At 50.2% G+C, this 15,727-nt stretch overlaps 1 protein-coding gene across 2 annotated transcripts in view; it reads right to left on the minus strand.

Annotated features, from left to right (window-relative positions):
* SCAPER (S-phase cyclin A associated protein in the ER) overlaps positions 1-15,727 on the minus strand; it is a 3,157,511-nt gene that overhangs the window by 800,938 nt on the left and 2,340,846 nt on the right. For both annotated transcript variants that reach the window (XM_086959426.1, XM_086959427.1), the window contains exon 25: positions 8,116-8,239. In XM_086959426.1, coding sequence (XP_086815552.1) covers positions 8,116-8,239 — 124 coding nt within the window. The remainder of the gene's footprint in view (positions 1-8,115; positions 8,240-15,727) is intronic.

Genomic DNA, 15,727 nt, shown 5'->3' on the forward strand with positions numbered 1-15,727 from the left:
GTGACTAAGGACAAAGGATGTTCGAAACGCGTTGGGCTCTGACGTAAGACTGGGAAGTTGAGGATTGACACCCTGAAGTCCTCGATTAAAGGTTTTAAACTCCACTTGTGCGGCGTCTATACCTGAGGGAAACTTTTTCGTATTTCACCAACCCTTCTTGTTGAAGTAAGTGCTAGGAGAAATGCGACCTTCCATGTCACGTACTTTAATTCTGCCTTGTGAATGGGCTCAAATGGTGGTTTTAGCAACTGAGACAACACCAAATAAAGCTGCCCTTCCGGAGGTGGAGCTTTGATGATGGAAAAGCTCGAAATAGACCCTTCATAAATTGCTTAATGACTCTTGATGACCATAACGGTGGAGTATAAGGCGATCGCCTGTATCTTGATATGGCGGCCAGGTGAAATTGGACTGACGAGTGTGCAAGACCAGACTTTGCTAGGGAAAGCAAATAAGGTAGGATCTCATCTGGAGCAGAAAGAAAAGGATCAATCTCCTTGCGTGTGCACCATACGCAAAAGCATTTCCATTTAAGCTTGTAAGTCTTATTGGTGCTTTCAGCTCGAGATTTGCCAATAATGTCTTTGCAGTCTTGTGAAATTTTCAAATCTCTAAATTCAAAGAATGCAGGAGCCACACATGCAGTTACAGAGAAGCTGGCTCCGGGTGACACACTTGGCCCCTGTTCTTTATCAACAGCGTTGGTGTCCGCAACAGACGGATGGGCTGTGATTCCGAGAGAACGAGGAGTTCCGTGTACCAGTGCTGTCTGGGCCACATCAGGAGAATGCAGCAACGCTCCCATTTCTTCTTCGTGAGGACCCTGGGTATCAACGGAATAGGGGAAAAGCGTATGCATAGATCCCTGACCATCGCATCAAAAGAGCATTCCCCTGACATTTTGGGAGAGGGAACCTGCTTGCGAAGAACCGACATTTTGAGTTTAGCTGTGTCGCAAAAAGGTCTAGCGCTGGTTTCCCCCAGATTGCAAATATCTCGTCAAGCTGTGCTTGCTCCAGCTCCCATTCGTGACAGCTGTCGCTCGTTCTGCTCAAGGTATCCACCAAGGTGTTCCGAAGACCCGGGACATGTTCTGCTACGAGGGAGATGTGATGGAGTGTCAACCAGTTCCACAACTGTTGCGTATCCTGAGACAGGGTCAGGGATTTTGTACCTCCTTGCTTGTTGATATAAAACATGCTTGTGGTGTCCGTCTGGATCAACACTGACAACCCATGTATTCGAGGAAGGAAAGCCCGAAGAGCTAAGAAAATGGCTTTCAGATCCAGTCTGTTTCTATGCATCTGCCGCTGAGCCAAGGACCATTTCCCTTGCACCTTTAGGTCCTGCAAGTGTCCTCTCCATCCTTCCATAGAAGCATCTGTTGTGACCACGTAATATGGGATGACTGGGAGAAAAGACTGGCCTTGGGACAGATGAGAAGTCTGAGACCACCACATGAGGGCCTCCTTCATCTGAGAAGTGACTGATTACATCGTCGAAGGAACCTGAGGTCTGAATCCATTGACGCTGCAATTCCTCTTGAAAAGGTCTCATGTGTAATCGAGTTAGCGGCACAGCATCTATTGCGGAAGAGAGCATTCCCAGTAGAGATTTGAACACTCAAACTGTACAGAAAAAAGTGTGTTTCAGTGAGAGTTCTAATGCTCTTAACCATTGTTGCCTTTCCACAGAAAGGAAAGCTCTGTTTTGGATGGTGTCCAGTTTTGCTCCCAGAAATGTCCTTATCCGATTTGGGAAAATTGAAGATTTTTGAAAATAGACTGAAAGACCCAGTTTGTGGAAAAGAGTGAGGCAATCGTTTGTTGCTGTCTCCACTAGGCGAGAAGATGGTCCCTTTAGTAGCCAGTCATCGAGGTAAGGGAATACCTGATGACCTTTGTTTCTCAACGCTGCTGTCACTGGAGCTAGGAATTTTGTGAACGTCCGTGGGGCCGATTTGAGGCCAAATGGAAGGACTCGGAATTGATAGCGGGTACCAGCCACTGTGAACCTCAGGAACAACTTGTGCCTTGGATGAATAGGTACGTGGAAATATGCATCCTCGAGATCCAATTAGGTCATGTAATCGCCCTTGTTGAGGCGCCCTAGGATGACTGAAAGAGTAACCACCCTGAATGTTTGACTCTTTAGATATTTGTTCAATTTTCTGAGGTCTAGGATAGCCCTCCACTCTCCTGACTTTTTGCAAATGGGAAAAAAGCAGGAGTAGAAACCTTTCCTCCTTTGGGAAAAAGTGACCTTCTCTATTGCCCCTTTCTGAAGCATGACATGTGCTTCTTTCTTGAGTAAATGAAAGTCAGGGGGGTGCGATCCCCTGGGATGAGTATTGGGAGGCTTTTGGATGAATTCCAATGTGTGGCCATTAGAGATGAGATCCAGGACCCACTTGTCTGAAGTGATGTTTCGCCACTGATCAATATGGTTGGAAAACGTCACACCATTCTGAGGAGGAAGAAAAAGCAGCTGGTACCCCATTGAAATCACTGTTTTCAGTCAGTGTCACAGCCTTGGGACCCCGCCTTCCGTTTGAAGCTTTGTCTGGAGAAACCAGCTGCATTCGCTTGCCGGTAGGTCTGCTGTTGATATCCCTGACAGTATTGTGGCTGATAGGTCTGATAGGACTGGGAACGCTGGTAATTCCCTCTATAATTGGAGAAGCCCCTACCTTGGGCTCCTCGAAAGGGCACTTTGCAGGACTGCAGGGTTCCAAGAGCCTTAGCCGTGTCAGTATCTTTCTTAATAGCAGTAAGGGCCTCATCAATATGGCTACCAAACAGGCTGTCACCATCATAGGCCATATCCAATGTCTTGGTTTGGACTTCCGGGAGGAAATTAGTTGCCTTTAATCACCCCTGACATCTTAAAACGGCAGCTCCAGCTAACTGCCTGAAACCAGTTGTGGCAATGTCCGTGGCAATGTCCGTGGCAATGTCCTTAGCAATGTCTATGATTTCAGATGCTGCTCTCGCTCCTTCAGTGAGTAGTTTAATAAACTCTTCCTTGTTATCGTCCGGGATGACCTCCTTCATTGAACTAATGTCGGACCATATTTGCCTGTCATAATGGGCTAGAATGGCCAAAGCGTTTGCTGCCCTGAGACCGCCGCCATTGAAGAGACCCTTTTCCCAATCGAACCGAGGCGTCAACCTTCCTTGTCTGGTGAAGAAAGGATAGGTGTAGATGGATTTTTTAAGCGTCTCTGAGCTGCCTGAGAGATTGCAGAGTCAGGTTGAGGGTGACTCATAAGACAATGCTGGAGAGCCCTCCGGTGCTCTATATTTCTTATCCAACCGGGGCAGCACAGGAACCACAGAATGACTTTAATCCCTTCTTGACAGATATGGTCAATGATGGGTATTGACCTTACAGTCTTCCTTGCCTGATCGTTAAAATCATAAAGGAAACAATCCAATTGATGGACAACTGTTGGCAGAGTAAATCGGTTAGCGGCTCTGTCCATAATATTATGGAATCCTCAGATATCCTCAGGAGGCGAGTCTGAAGGATGATGAGGCGGTGGGGATGAAATTGGCGCTATGTAGTCATCCCACTCATCCGCTGGTGGCAAAGCGGCTGGTAGCTCACCTTCCTGTTCCTCTTCAGACGTAGTAGGATCTTCTCTGGGAGGAAGAGGAGTCAAGGGATATGGTGCCATTCCAGGAGTGACCGGAGGTGGAGACAGCGGTGTTTGGGGAACTTCCTGCGGAGGTGGAGGAGGTCCAACAACATCCTCTTGAGGAGGAAACCTTCCTTTATAGTCCGACAACATATTCTGAAGGTCCAGAATTAACGCCGGAGGAAATTGAGCAGGCTGCTGCCTGGGCTGTTCAAAATATTGTTGGTACTGAACAGGAGGGGCAGGATAATGCCGGGAATACTGATCCTTATCTTCATATTCATCGTCCTCCTCCTGATATTTAACGTTTTGATCAGAAGGACTATGTACGACTCGAAACTGGCCTTCATCATCATCAGAATCCTCCACGTCCAAAAGGCGGCTGGGAGGCAGCGGAGAAATTTTTGGTGTCCTGAACTGAGGTTGCGCAGATTGCTGAAACGGTGTTGATGGACCTGCTTAATAAACTGGATTTTTCATCACGATGGAGAAACTCTCGTCGTTGGAGGGCCGTCGATGGGAAACCAATAATAGTCGTCGGTACTGTCATAGCCGATAGGATTGTCATTGGAACATCTTCAGTCGACGACAGTGTCGTCATCAATGGCAGCATTGTCTTCGTTGACAGTGGTGTCGTCATCGACGGTTTCTTCGCTGTCGACGATGGGGTTGACGGAAGCGGTCTGAACATCGATGATGGTGTCATCGTCGATGTCTTCCTCGTCGACAGCTTCACTGACAGGCACGTCGACGATGTGGTCTTGACTCTCGTCGACAGTGCAGTAGTCGAGGACAAAGGTAGCGTCGATGGTATGGAGCCTCTAGAACTCGCCGTCGATGTGGTAAACGCCGTCGACGAGAGAGTCATAGTAGTCGTCGTTGAAGTGGAAACAGGCGTCATTGGTGAAACTGAGCCTGATGAATACTTGTGGCCAGTTTCACCTTTAGAGTGGCTAGAAGACTCTGGCCTTTCCTTAGACGTTCCTGGAGTCTGAGGGGATCCAATCTCTGAGGGGACTTTAGGCTGCTTCTCCACTTAAAGAGATTCCTTAGATACATGTGAGGCTTTAGATTGTTTCTTCCTCTCTTCTGGCTGACTCTCCGGTGACCTGGGCCTCTTGTGTGACATAGAAGACGTGTCGCTCTCAACATCAGAAGCAGCAGACTTCTTTTTTTTTAGCCAAAGTAGAAGCCTTCCTTCTCTATCCCTCAAGTTCTTAGTTGAGAAGGTGCGGCAAATCTTGCATTGCTTTGTCTCATAGCTGGCATAGAGAAAATAAATACAATCTTTGTGTGCATCGTCCACATGCACAATCTTCTTCCCACAGGATTTACAGGCTCTAAATAATCCTTTCTTATCTGACATTCTTCTTAAAGAAATCTAAAATAGACTAATCTTAGAAATTTGTAGAAAATTGAGCAGAGCACAGGGAGACTCCCTTACACAACGAAGTGCTGTGAAAATCTGAGGGACTCAGCCTCTCTTGGGAAGGTTCTAGAGGGTGCTGGGTGCTGATTGGCTGAATTTTCAGTTTGGTCCTTTTTGTGAAAGGAGACTAATAGGCTATAGTGTATATGGTTGCTACCAATATAACCTATGGAAAGGAACTATGTACTACTTACTACTTTGTTATTAATGTACCGTGGGCCTCCCACTATGACAACAACAATTCAGGCATGTGAATCTATTAAAGATACCCCGATACTGGATAAGTGAAGTGCACTCTAGCTGAACTATGTGAATAGACGATATCTTACTCACTTCCATTGTCCCTTGAGGCTTTCCAGCTAAAACAAAATCAGTTCTGCCACGGGTTTTGAGCTTCCTACCTTAAAGCATGGTTCAAAATGCTCCTAGGTTACTATGGAATGATTTAGCTCCCTATATGCCGCTTTCTGTAATTTTGGTTATAATACTTATACCCATTATTTTCTTTAAAATAATCTATGACATTGGACAAATTCAGTAGTTATTTAATCTCTTTGTGCATGCACATTTTCTTAACACCATTCAGTACACAACTACCAAATAATGTAAACATCCACAAGCTATTTCAGGATCTCTTGAGACTGGCAATAATTCAGATGTGGAAACATGGTAAGTAACAAAGCAAATACTAAAGCCAAGCTAAGGTGCTTTACTACATGGCCACAACCACAGAATGTAGTGCTCTTTCAATATTCCTAGAAACAAAGGAGGAACATATGTTATTGTATGGCGCTAAAGCATTAAGCAGAGACAAAGAACCATGTTATTAACTGTCAGAGAGCTTTAAGCAGTGCCTTTTTAGACACAAAATGTGCAAATCCAAAGAGAAAAAACAATGGTCTTTTTTGGCTCAATACGTCAAAGGATATAGGTGAAGACGGGTAAAGAAAGGGTGGTGCTAAGGAAACTGTCACGTATTGATGTGTTTTATCTAGGAACCCGATTCAATATTGTGACTTTATGCCCCTATACGGCTATAATCAATAATATCCCTATAATGGCATAATAATCAGAGCCATATTTCAGTAAATCGCCCCTGCAGTCCAAGACACGGCAGCAGCTACTTCCTTAGATTCCTAGAGAGCACACAGATTTCTTTTGACACACCAAACCTCCAGCAACCTGGGAAAGCCCCGCTTTCTTTGTTTTGATTTGTAATAGAACTCCTGCGAGCACTGTAAGAACGGCCAGTTCTTAGTGACATCTTTATTGACGTCTTATGTCCAAACCTTACGTCAAACTCAGCACCTTTCAGGTATAAATATACCAACGTTGCCTTAAGCAAACACGCGGTGGTGATTCTGGAGCAGAGCAGCTAATCTACTTTCCGAGAGCCCAGCAGAAGCGAGAAGCCCATGGACGTTGCCCCTCCTCTTAGACGCGGTGAGAAAGACGCTGTCTTTTCTCCTACCGAGAAAATCCAGCTCCGGCGTTTCCAGCCTACCCTTGCGGGTGACTGGGATATCGGGTCCTGAGAGGGAGATACCAGACCTTCTATATTCTATTCCCAAGGTACAGTGCTGACTAAACCCTTAGAGAGAATTCTTGAACAGATCCTTGGCAACAAACCAGCTTAACTTAAACTGCTACTTACTTAGTCCTTCCCACGTATTAGGCTTAGGTCAGGTACACCGGGGTAGGCGTATTTTAGAAGCACCAGTTGAGCACGTTAGCCTATGTATATATGTATATATGTTTTTTCCATTTTAAAGTGTCTTATGGCTAAGAAACCATATCAATGCTTTTACAGTATTATTTCATAATACTCCTTTTACTGTACATACTTTACTTCACAATAAGTATTGCAATTGTGGCAATTCATTTCTCTTGCATGAGAAGAAAGACTGCTCAATAAATAATACCTTTTATTGAAAACGCCCGTCTCCCTATTCTCTGCACCCTGGTGAAATTAACTATGCACAACTGACTGAGTGAAATAGCTGTCTATTGTTTCACACGACTCTAGAGATTGACTCTTATTCTGAGGGAGCAAAGTTGTCATGTTTATGCAGTTGTCGGAAGCTGAATCCCTTCTTGTCTGAGCCAGGGAAGATGATCACTTCCTATTCAGTCAAGAAAGTTTCCAGTGACCTCTGAGCCAGCTGGTGCAAACCTAAATTAAGTCTAACATAGTCAGTAGAGACCTAGAAGACCTCAGTTCTACGTCTAAACTGCTGTTTATGTAATTCCAATGCGCAGGGCCAATAGGGAAAATAGGAACTACACTACAGTATGTCTTCATTTAGCAACAAACGTAGAACGAGTAGATCTGCATCCCCTTAATAATAGACAGGAAGAACCCTTGAGTGAAACGCCTGGGTAAGCCTGTTTGCAAAACAGAGGGCTAGCTACCCTCCAATTTTACAGGGCATCTCTCCAATGTGACAGCCAGTGGCTTGACAGGAGGAATGAACATGGCGTAGAGAGCAGTACTCTCCTCGAAACTGGCCGCACTTTGACTCAGAAAAGGAGGCTAAAGCTTAAGCGTAGGAATTTGGGATACTTGAAAGTGGTGAGCAGTTTAACAACAGAAATATATAAAGCATACAATTCGCAAAGTAGGGAGAGTGCAGACCTTTGGCTGTTGCAATAGAAATTCTCAGAATAGATGTGTCTCTGGTCTTTTCTGCCATCATTTTTACAAATACTTTTTTAGGCTTTCCGAAATAAGTACCGAGAGTACTAGAGGCAGGCCATAAGCCCATAGGTTTATGGATATCGCTCAAACTTGATGCTGTATTGCTTGGGGTTCTCGTTTCATAGCTTTACAAGCTGAGAGTGTCTCAAAGAGTTCAGAATTCTTAACAAGAGGCATGTTGGCGCAGCACACATATTTCAAACAAAGAATTCATGAATTGGCACTGCCACACAAGTATTATGCAGAATCTACGTGGTGGTGAGCCATCAGTCGATGATCCTTAAAAAGTACTGTCGAGGAAGGAAGTATCACTTCACTTAACTAGTGCATTTATTGAACACTGCTTACCGTTAGCTGATGTATCAGCAGATCCATTAAAAACGTGATCTTGCTGCTGAAGAGGACATAGCTGCAGGCCTCTTTGCAGTTGGAGCACACCAAGTAGTAAACGTGGACCGTGTTACACAGTGACCTGCAGGCATTCAAAGAAAATCATGAAATACATTAAGGCAAAGTCAATCTTTGGACAACACAAGCATGTAGAGCTACTTAAGGGATAGAAACATTTTTCACAAATTAATATGACTCGCAACAATTACACATCTCATAAAAGTGAAACTTGTAGTATCCATATTCTATGGCACAGATATAACTGAAAAATAGAGGTACAGAGGGAGAATGCAGTGCCCAAAGAAATTTTCAATTAACGTTTCCTGTAGAGTGGAGAAGTGTGGCTCACTGGTTAGAGCGGCAGACCCTGATGCAGAGATCTGACCCGGGACCAGGGTTCAATTCCCATCGCGGCAGGGTTTTTGGCTCAATGTCCGCGGACCCGATAATTCTCGCCACGGTGCCTACTCTAATCATGGGTCCCACTCTGCAACTCTGGGCAATAGCTTGCTTAATCTCCACACCGGCCCTAACGCTAAGGATGCCTGGCTTCACCTTGGGGTGCCCAGGAGAGGCGCCTCACAGGAACAGGCCAGGATGGGTTCCTCAGCGGTACAGTGCGGGGACACGCTGGCTAGTGTAACCAGGCGCTTTATAAGCTCAGTTACTACCAATGTTATCAAAACACATTCTACGGTTTTTGTGTTAATTTGAAACAGATCCAGTGAGCCAAGACAAAAAGAGAACAGCCAACACATGTTTCACACGTGGGGCCAATAGGCCAAGGGCTTTTTCAAGGCAAAGAGTCTTGTTGACCGTCATGTGAACTGAAAATGTTTCTCCTAACAGTCTCTACGGTCCTATGGAATGGAGATCAGCACGCACAATTTTGTGTCCGGTTAAATCAGCTGATAAACACACAAAAATATAGAATGCGTTTTGGATGTCATCCTTACATCTCCCTTAATACTCTACTAAGCTATATATAGATATAACCCGGGCACTCTAACTAGTTCATTAATGCACAAGTTACTACTTGTGTAACGATATATCTGTAAGAGACATTAGTTAGTGATAGATTCCTTACCTTAGAATATCCCCAGGCGTCAGACTGGATCCGGAAAATTTTGCGTAGCAGTACCCTTGCGCGTCGGTAGGCGTCGTCTGCGGCTCCGCGTCCGTCGTCGGCGTCGTGGGCGCTGTGATGACGTCGTCGGAGTATATAGACGCCGCCTCCGCGTGCTGACGTCAGTTCTTAGCCACAGCTTTTCCGCGCCAGAAGCGCAGAGCCATGACAAAAACCGACACTGGTGCCAAGAAACTAGGGCCCTGAAAGGGGATGACCTTAACCCTAGATATCGGTTCGCAGAACGGGGAGGATGGGTGGGTCGGTAAGGAATCTATCACTAACTAATGTCTCTTACAGATATATCGTTATACAAGTAGTAACTTGTGCATCTGAAAGAGACACGTTAGTGATAGATTCCTTACCTTAGAATAGATACCCCAGCAATACCATCCCCGTGGTGGTGGGTCTGCGAACCAATATTTACACCAGAAAGTCCTGGAGAACGGAACGGCCGAAGTAGCCATCCCTCCGGACTTGACTGTCCAGGCAGTAGTGCCTCGCAAACGTGTGCAACGAAGCCCACGTAGCAGCCTGGCAAATGTCCTGCAAGGGCACACCGCGGCCCAAGGCAGTTGTAGTGGCCGTGGCTCGAGTGGAATGAGCCCGCAGCCCAACAGGTGGTTCCTTCTTAGCCAAGGAGTAACACGCCTGGATGCACATGATAATCCATCGAGAAATGGCCCTCTTGTGCACCGCTTTCCCTTTCTTAGCGCCCGCGTACCCAACAAAGAGTTGATCATCCACCCGGAACTGGCGTGTGCGATCCAGATAGAATGAGAGCGCACGTTTTGGGTCCAGACGGTGGAGCCTCTCCTCCTCTCTCGAGGGGTGCGGAGGCGGAAAGAAGGTGGGCAATGTGATGGACTGCCCAATGTGGAAGGCCGTGATCACCTTAGGCAAGAAGGAGGGCCTAGTCCTCAAAACAACCTTGTCCGGATGGACTGAAAGGAAAGGAGGCTTACAAGAAAGAGCCTGGAGCTCACTCACTCTCCTGGCAGAGGTGATGGCTACCAGGAATGCAGTCTTCAAAGAAAGAAGGCGAAGTGGACAGTTATGAAGTGGCTCAAAGGGAGCGCACATCAGAAATGTGAGAACCAGATTCAAGTCCCACTGAGGCATCACGAAAGGAACCGGAGGAAAGGTATGAGTGATGCCTTTCAGAAATCTGTTAACTATTGGGGACTTGAACAAAGAAGGCTGGTCAGGCAGCCTCAGAAAGGCTGAAAGAGCCGAAAGATAGCCCTTGATAGTGCCCAGAGCAGAGCCCTGCTGGGCAAGAGAAAGAAGGAAGAGAAGAACCTCAGAGAGAGGGGCATTGAGAGGATCCACAGCCTTTGCTGTGCACCATGCCACAAATCTGTTCCACCTGCAGGCGTATACCGTTTTTGTGGAGGGACGCCTGGCTGCCAGAATGATGTTGCAAACTTCAGGAGGCAAGTCAAATGGCCTCAACTGCCGCCGCTCAATCTCCATGCATGGAGGTGGAGACTGGACAGGTTCGGGTGGAGGACCGTCCCCTGCTGCTGCGACAGAAGGTCCTCCTGAAGAGGCAGACGAACCGAGGGATCGACTGACATACTGAGTAGCTCGGGATACCAGTACCTTCGTGCCCAGTCCGGAGCCACAAGGATGACTTGTGCCCGGTCGCGCTTGATCTTCTTCAGCATTCTGGGCAGAAGAGGTATAGGCGGAAAGGCGTACAACAGACCGCAGCTCCACTCGCGACGAAAAGAGTCTCCGAGCGAGTGCTGCCTTGGAAATTCCAACGCGCAGAACTGATGACATTGCGCGTTCTCTTCGGTGGCGAATAGATCTAACCAAGGCTCTCCCCAACGCAGAAAGAGGCCTTGCGCCTCGTCCGAGTTCAGACGCCATTCGTGATCCATCGAGCACCGACGGCTGAGTTTGTCCGCCCTGGCGTTCAGAGAACCTGCCAGGTGTTGAACCACCAGAGTCACGCCCTGATGTTCCAGCCACTGCCAGAGGCGCAGAGCCTCCTGGCAGAGGGTCCACGACCCCACACCGCCCTGTTTGTTGCAGTACCATATGGCGGTGGTGTTGTCCGTGAACACCTGCACTGCACTCCCTCGGACAGACGGGAGGAATGCTTTCAGTGCCTGACGAATCGCCCGCAGCTCCAACAGATTGATATGGAGCCAGGATTCCGCCGGAGACCAGAGTCCTCTGATCTCCGCCTCTCCCAAGTGGCCACCCCAGCCCTGGAGGGACGCGTCCGTCACAACTACGTGCTCCGGTTGGGGAAGGGAGAGGGATCTGCCGTTGACCCAATCGCGGTCCGTGAGCCACCACTGCAGCTGTCTCGCAGTGCCCTCCGAGATCAGGACATGGTCGGAAAGGTTGCCCCGGTGCTGGGCCCACTGAAACTTCAGGTCCCACTGCAGAGCCCGCATCCGCCACCGTGCGTGATGCACCAGAAGGATGCAGGAGGCCATCAGCCCCAGAAGCCGCAGCGTCTACCTGACCGAAACCCGGGATAACGGCCCGAAGACCGGGATCAGGGCCTGAATATCCCGGACTCGCTGTTCGGGCGGGAAAACCCGAAACTGCGCCGAGTCGAGAACCGCTCCGATGAAAAGGAGCTTCTGAGAGAGGCACAGGTGCGACTTCGGCACATTGATGGAAAACCCCAGCCTGTGCAGGAGATCCGCCGTAGTCTGGAGGTGGGTGACGACTGCCTGGGGCGAGCCCGCCTTCAACAACCAGTCGTCTAGGTAGGGGAAGACTGAAACCCCTAACCTGCGCAGGTGAGCTGCGACCACCGCCATCACCTTCGTGAACACCCGTGGGGCGCTGGTAAGGCCGAAGGGGAGCACGGTAAACTGAAAATGCTCGTGGCCTACCGTGAACCGCAGGTAACGCCGGTGGGCCGGCAGGACGGGGATGTGGAAATACGCATCCTGCAAGTCCAACGCTACCATCCAGTCTCCTGGGTCTAGGGCAGCCAAGACCTGAGCCAGTGTCAGCATTTTGAACTTCTCCTTCCGGAGGAAGCCGTTGACGTTCCTCAGATCCAAGATAGGGCGTAGGCCCCCTTTGCCCTTCTTGGGTACCAGGAAGTAGTGGGAGTAGCAACCACGTCCTACTTCTGGCCCAGGAACGCGCTCGATGGCCCCCTTGGCCAAGAGGGCCGAAACGTCCTCCTGCAGGAGCCGCAAATGATCCCCCGATACGCGGTGGTGTTGCGGTGGCATGGCTTGAGGGGTCGTCTCGAAGGGGAGGGAGTAGCCCCTTCGGACGATCTGCAGCACCCACCTGTCCGAAGTGACTGTGCGCCAGTGAGAGTGGTGATGGCGAACCCTGCCTCCCACTGGCGTCACATGGGCCGAAAAGCACGGACTAGGAGGGTTTAGAGGCGGATGCTGCGGGGGCAGGTGTGGACTGGCTCCGCTTGCCTCCCCGACCGCCTCCACGGCGGTTTCCACGGCCGCCGCCGCGCTGGACGACAGTTTGCGAGGAGTGGCTGGCGGCACGCGTGGGGACGCCCCTTCCGTGGCCACGAAAGGAGCGAAAAGCAGCCACTTGCTGGCGCGGGGCCGAGAGGCCCAAGGACTTGGCCGTAGCCCTGGAGTCCTTAAAGCGCTCGAGCGCGTGGTCTGCCTTGTCGCCAAAGAGGCGACGGCCATCGAACGGCATGTCCATGAGTGTATTCTGGACATCAGCCGAGAAGTTGGCGGACCTAAGCCAGGCGTGGCGTCGAATCGCCACCGTCGTAGCCATCGCTCTGCCCAGCGAGTCAGTGGTGTCCAGTCCGCACCTGATCGAATATTTCGCTGCGTCCCGGCCCTCCACCAGGGCTTGGCCGAGTTTGGCCCGTACCTCCAACGGGCACTCTGGCAGCAATTCCGCCACCGTTTCCCATATTGAATGGGTGTAACGGCCCAAGAGGCATGCGGTGTTGGAAGACCGCAGTCCACAGCTAAGGGACGAGAAGACCTTTTTGCCAAAGGCCTCGTACCTCTTGGATTCCTGATCAGGGGGTGCTGACGGGAAGGCGGTCTGGGAGTTGTAGGCCTGGATAACCAGACTCTCGGGGGGGGGGGTGGGTGGACAGGAAACATGGGTCGCCCGGAGCCGGGCGGTGGCGTCTGGCCACGTTCCTATCTACAGGCGAACCTGTAGCGGGCCTGGACCAAGTGCCCAACAGAACGTCCGACAAGGCCTCATTAAACGGCAGCATTGGCTCCATGGAGCATGACTGCGGCTTAAGGACCTCTGTGAGGAGATTAGTCCTCACGGCCGCGACGGGGAGCTCAAGGCCCAAGGCCTTAGCAGCCCTCATCAACACCACACTATATGTAGCGCCCTCCTCCGAAGCCACGGAAGGAGGAGAGACGAATCCAGTGTCTGGAGAGGTGTCCAGGCCACTGGCCTCCCCAAGGTCTCCTGTCCAGTCCATGCTAGACTGACATTCCCTTGTCAGAGGGTCCTCAGACCCCTCCCAGTCCTCCTCTTGCCTCATCTCCTGAGACTCAGGGTCGTTAGTGAATGAGGATGGTTCGTAGGGATAGAAATCCCCGAACGGCGTCGGGATCGGCGCCGAACGGCGCTGTCCCGACGTTGGGACCCATAGAGAGGAGGTATTGGGGACGGCGTCGGCCGGGACCGACGCCGGCGGGGACACCACACGGACCGACCCCGGGGGGGTCGTAAGGTCCACCGGGGACGCTCCATCGCCCGACGAGGGCCGAACGGCACCCTGCGGCGTCGGACCCGAAGGCACCGACAACGCCGGGGCCGCCGAACCCTGCGGCGCCGGTCCCGAGGGCAGCGGCGGCGGCGGGATCGCAGAGCCCTGTGGCACCGGCGTCGAAGACGCCGGCGGCGTCGAGGCCGAAGCACCCGACGGCGTCGGGGTTATACCCGACCCACTAGAGCTCCCAGATGGGTTCGCTGGGCCCGAAGGCGCCGCGGAACCCGTCGGAGAAGAAAGGGACCTCATGGCCATGAGGAAGCACTCTATCTCCTCCGGCGTCGCGTTCAGCCCAGGGACCTGGGGGTATGGAGCCGAACGCGGCGCCCGCGACTCCTGAGGAGCCGCGTGGGCGGTGTCACCCGAACCCCCGGCCGCATCGCGCAAGCGTCGGGGGGAGTCGGAAGAGCGATGATGTCTCTTCGACTTCTTATGCTTCTTACCTGACGACTTGGACCCGGAGGAGTGGCGCCGACTCCCGGAACTGTGACGGCTCCGCCCCCGCGACCTGTCCCTCGACCTCCCGTGGGACCGGGACCGGGACCTCACACGGCGCGGGGCCGACTGGCGGATCTCGAGTCGCCTGCGGGACCGCTCCTGCCTGGCCTTCCTCGAGAGGGCCCGACAGTCGGAGCAGGCCTCGTCGTCATGGTCGACGCCCAAACACATCAGGCACAGTCGGTGCGGATCCGTAACTGACATGAGTCGTTCGTAACCGCCGCAGTGCTTGAATCCGGGCATCCCTAACAGCACCGTCGGAGTCGGGAAGACTTCGAAAGAGATCAAAAAGATCCAAAAAGTTAGTCAAAAAATGACCAGGGAACTGCTTTTTCCAGATCTGCGCTGGCTGGCGCGGAAAAAAGAATAACTGACGTCAGCACGCGGAGGCGGCGTCTATATACTCCGACGACGTCATCACGGCGCCCACGACGCCGACGACGGACGCGGAGCCGCAGACCACGCCTACCGACGCGCAAGGGTACTGCTACGCAAAATTTTCCGGATCCAGTCTGACGCCTGGGGATATTCTAAGGTAAGGAATCTATCACTAACGTGTCTCTTTCAGATTTATTCATACAGAATTTTAAATCTTTAGATATCCAATGTATACATACACCAATAAGTATTCTTTGGCACTGTTTAATATTGTGAGATATGTAAGATCAACATTATTCCTCAAACATGTTGTTCAAAGCACATAAATACCAATGTTACAATATGATAGCTATGACAAATGTAATACAATAGGCTTGTTATGAAGCAATAGATTTTATGCAATTTCATTCAAAGCACATGAGTTACATTAGAACAGTGTCGCACAGATGGAAGATGTACAAAAATGGTATTCCTGTGAAGCGATGGATCGGCAGCCGACACGTGTTTCGTTACTTGGTAACCTTTTCAAGGCTTATAGAAGGAGTGCAATTAATATGTTCCAGTATCGCAGACTCTGGGGTCCCCTATATAAGTGTCCTCGTCCTATTATGTTGCTAAGTGCAAGTCATCGTGGTAAGACAGCACAGAGTAAAATCGAATGGTGGAAACTTCCTTAATCCAATATCCGAGATGGGAAAGGCTGCATCAAGCGAATAAAGATGCTGGAAAGTTAAGATGGTTCAGTAGAAGGGTATAATAGCTCTTACTAGACGGACCGCTTGTTCCAAGAACAGGTGCTTTTCAAGATTTCTTCCATAAACAAGACTAAGTTACAAAATCCTTATGCGTATTCT

Source organism: Lissotriton vulgaris, chromosome 2_2 (genome assembly GCF_964263255.1).
Source record: "Lissotriton vulgaris chromosome 2_2, aLisVul1.2, whole genome shotgun sequence".
NCBI classification, from domain to species: domain Eukaryota; kingdom Metazoa; phylum Chordata; class Amphibia; order Caudata; family Salamandridae; genus Lissotriton; species Lissotriton vulgaris.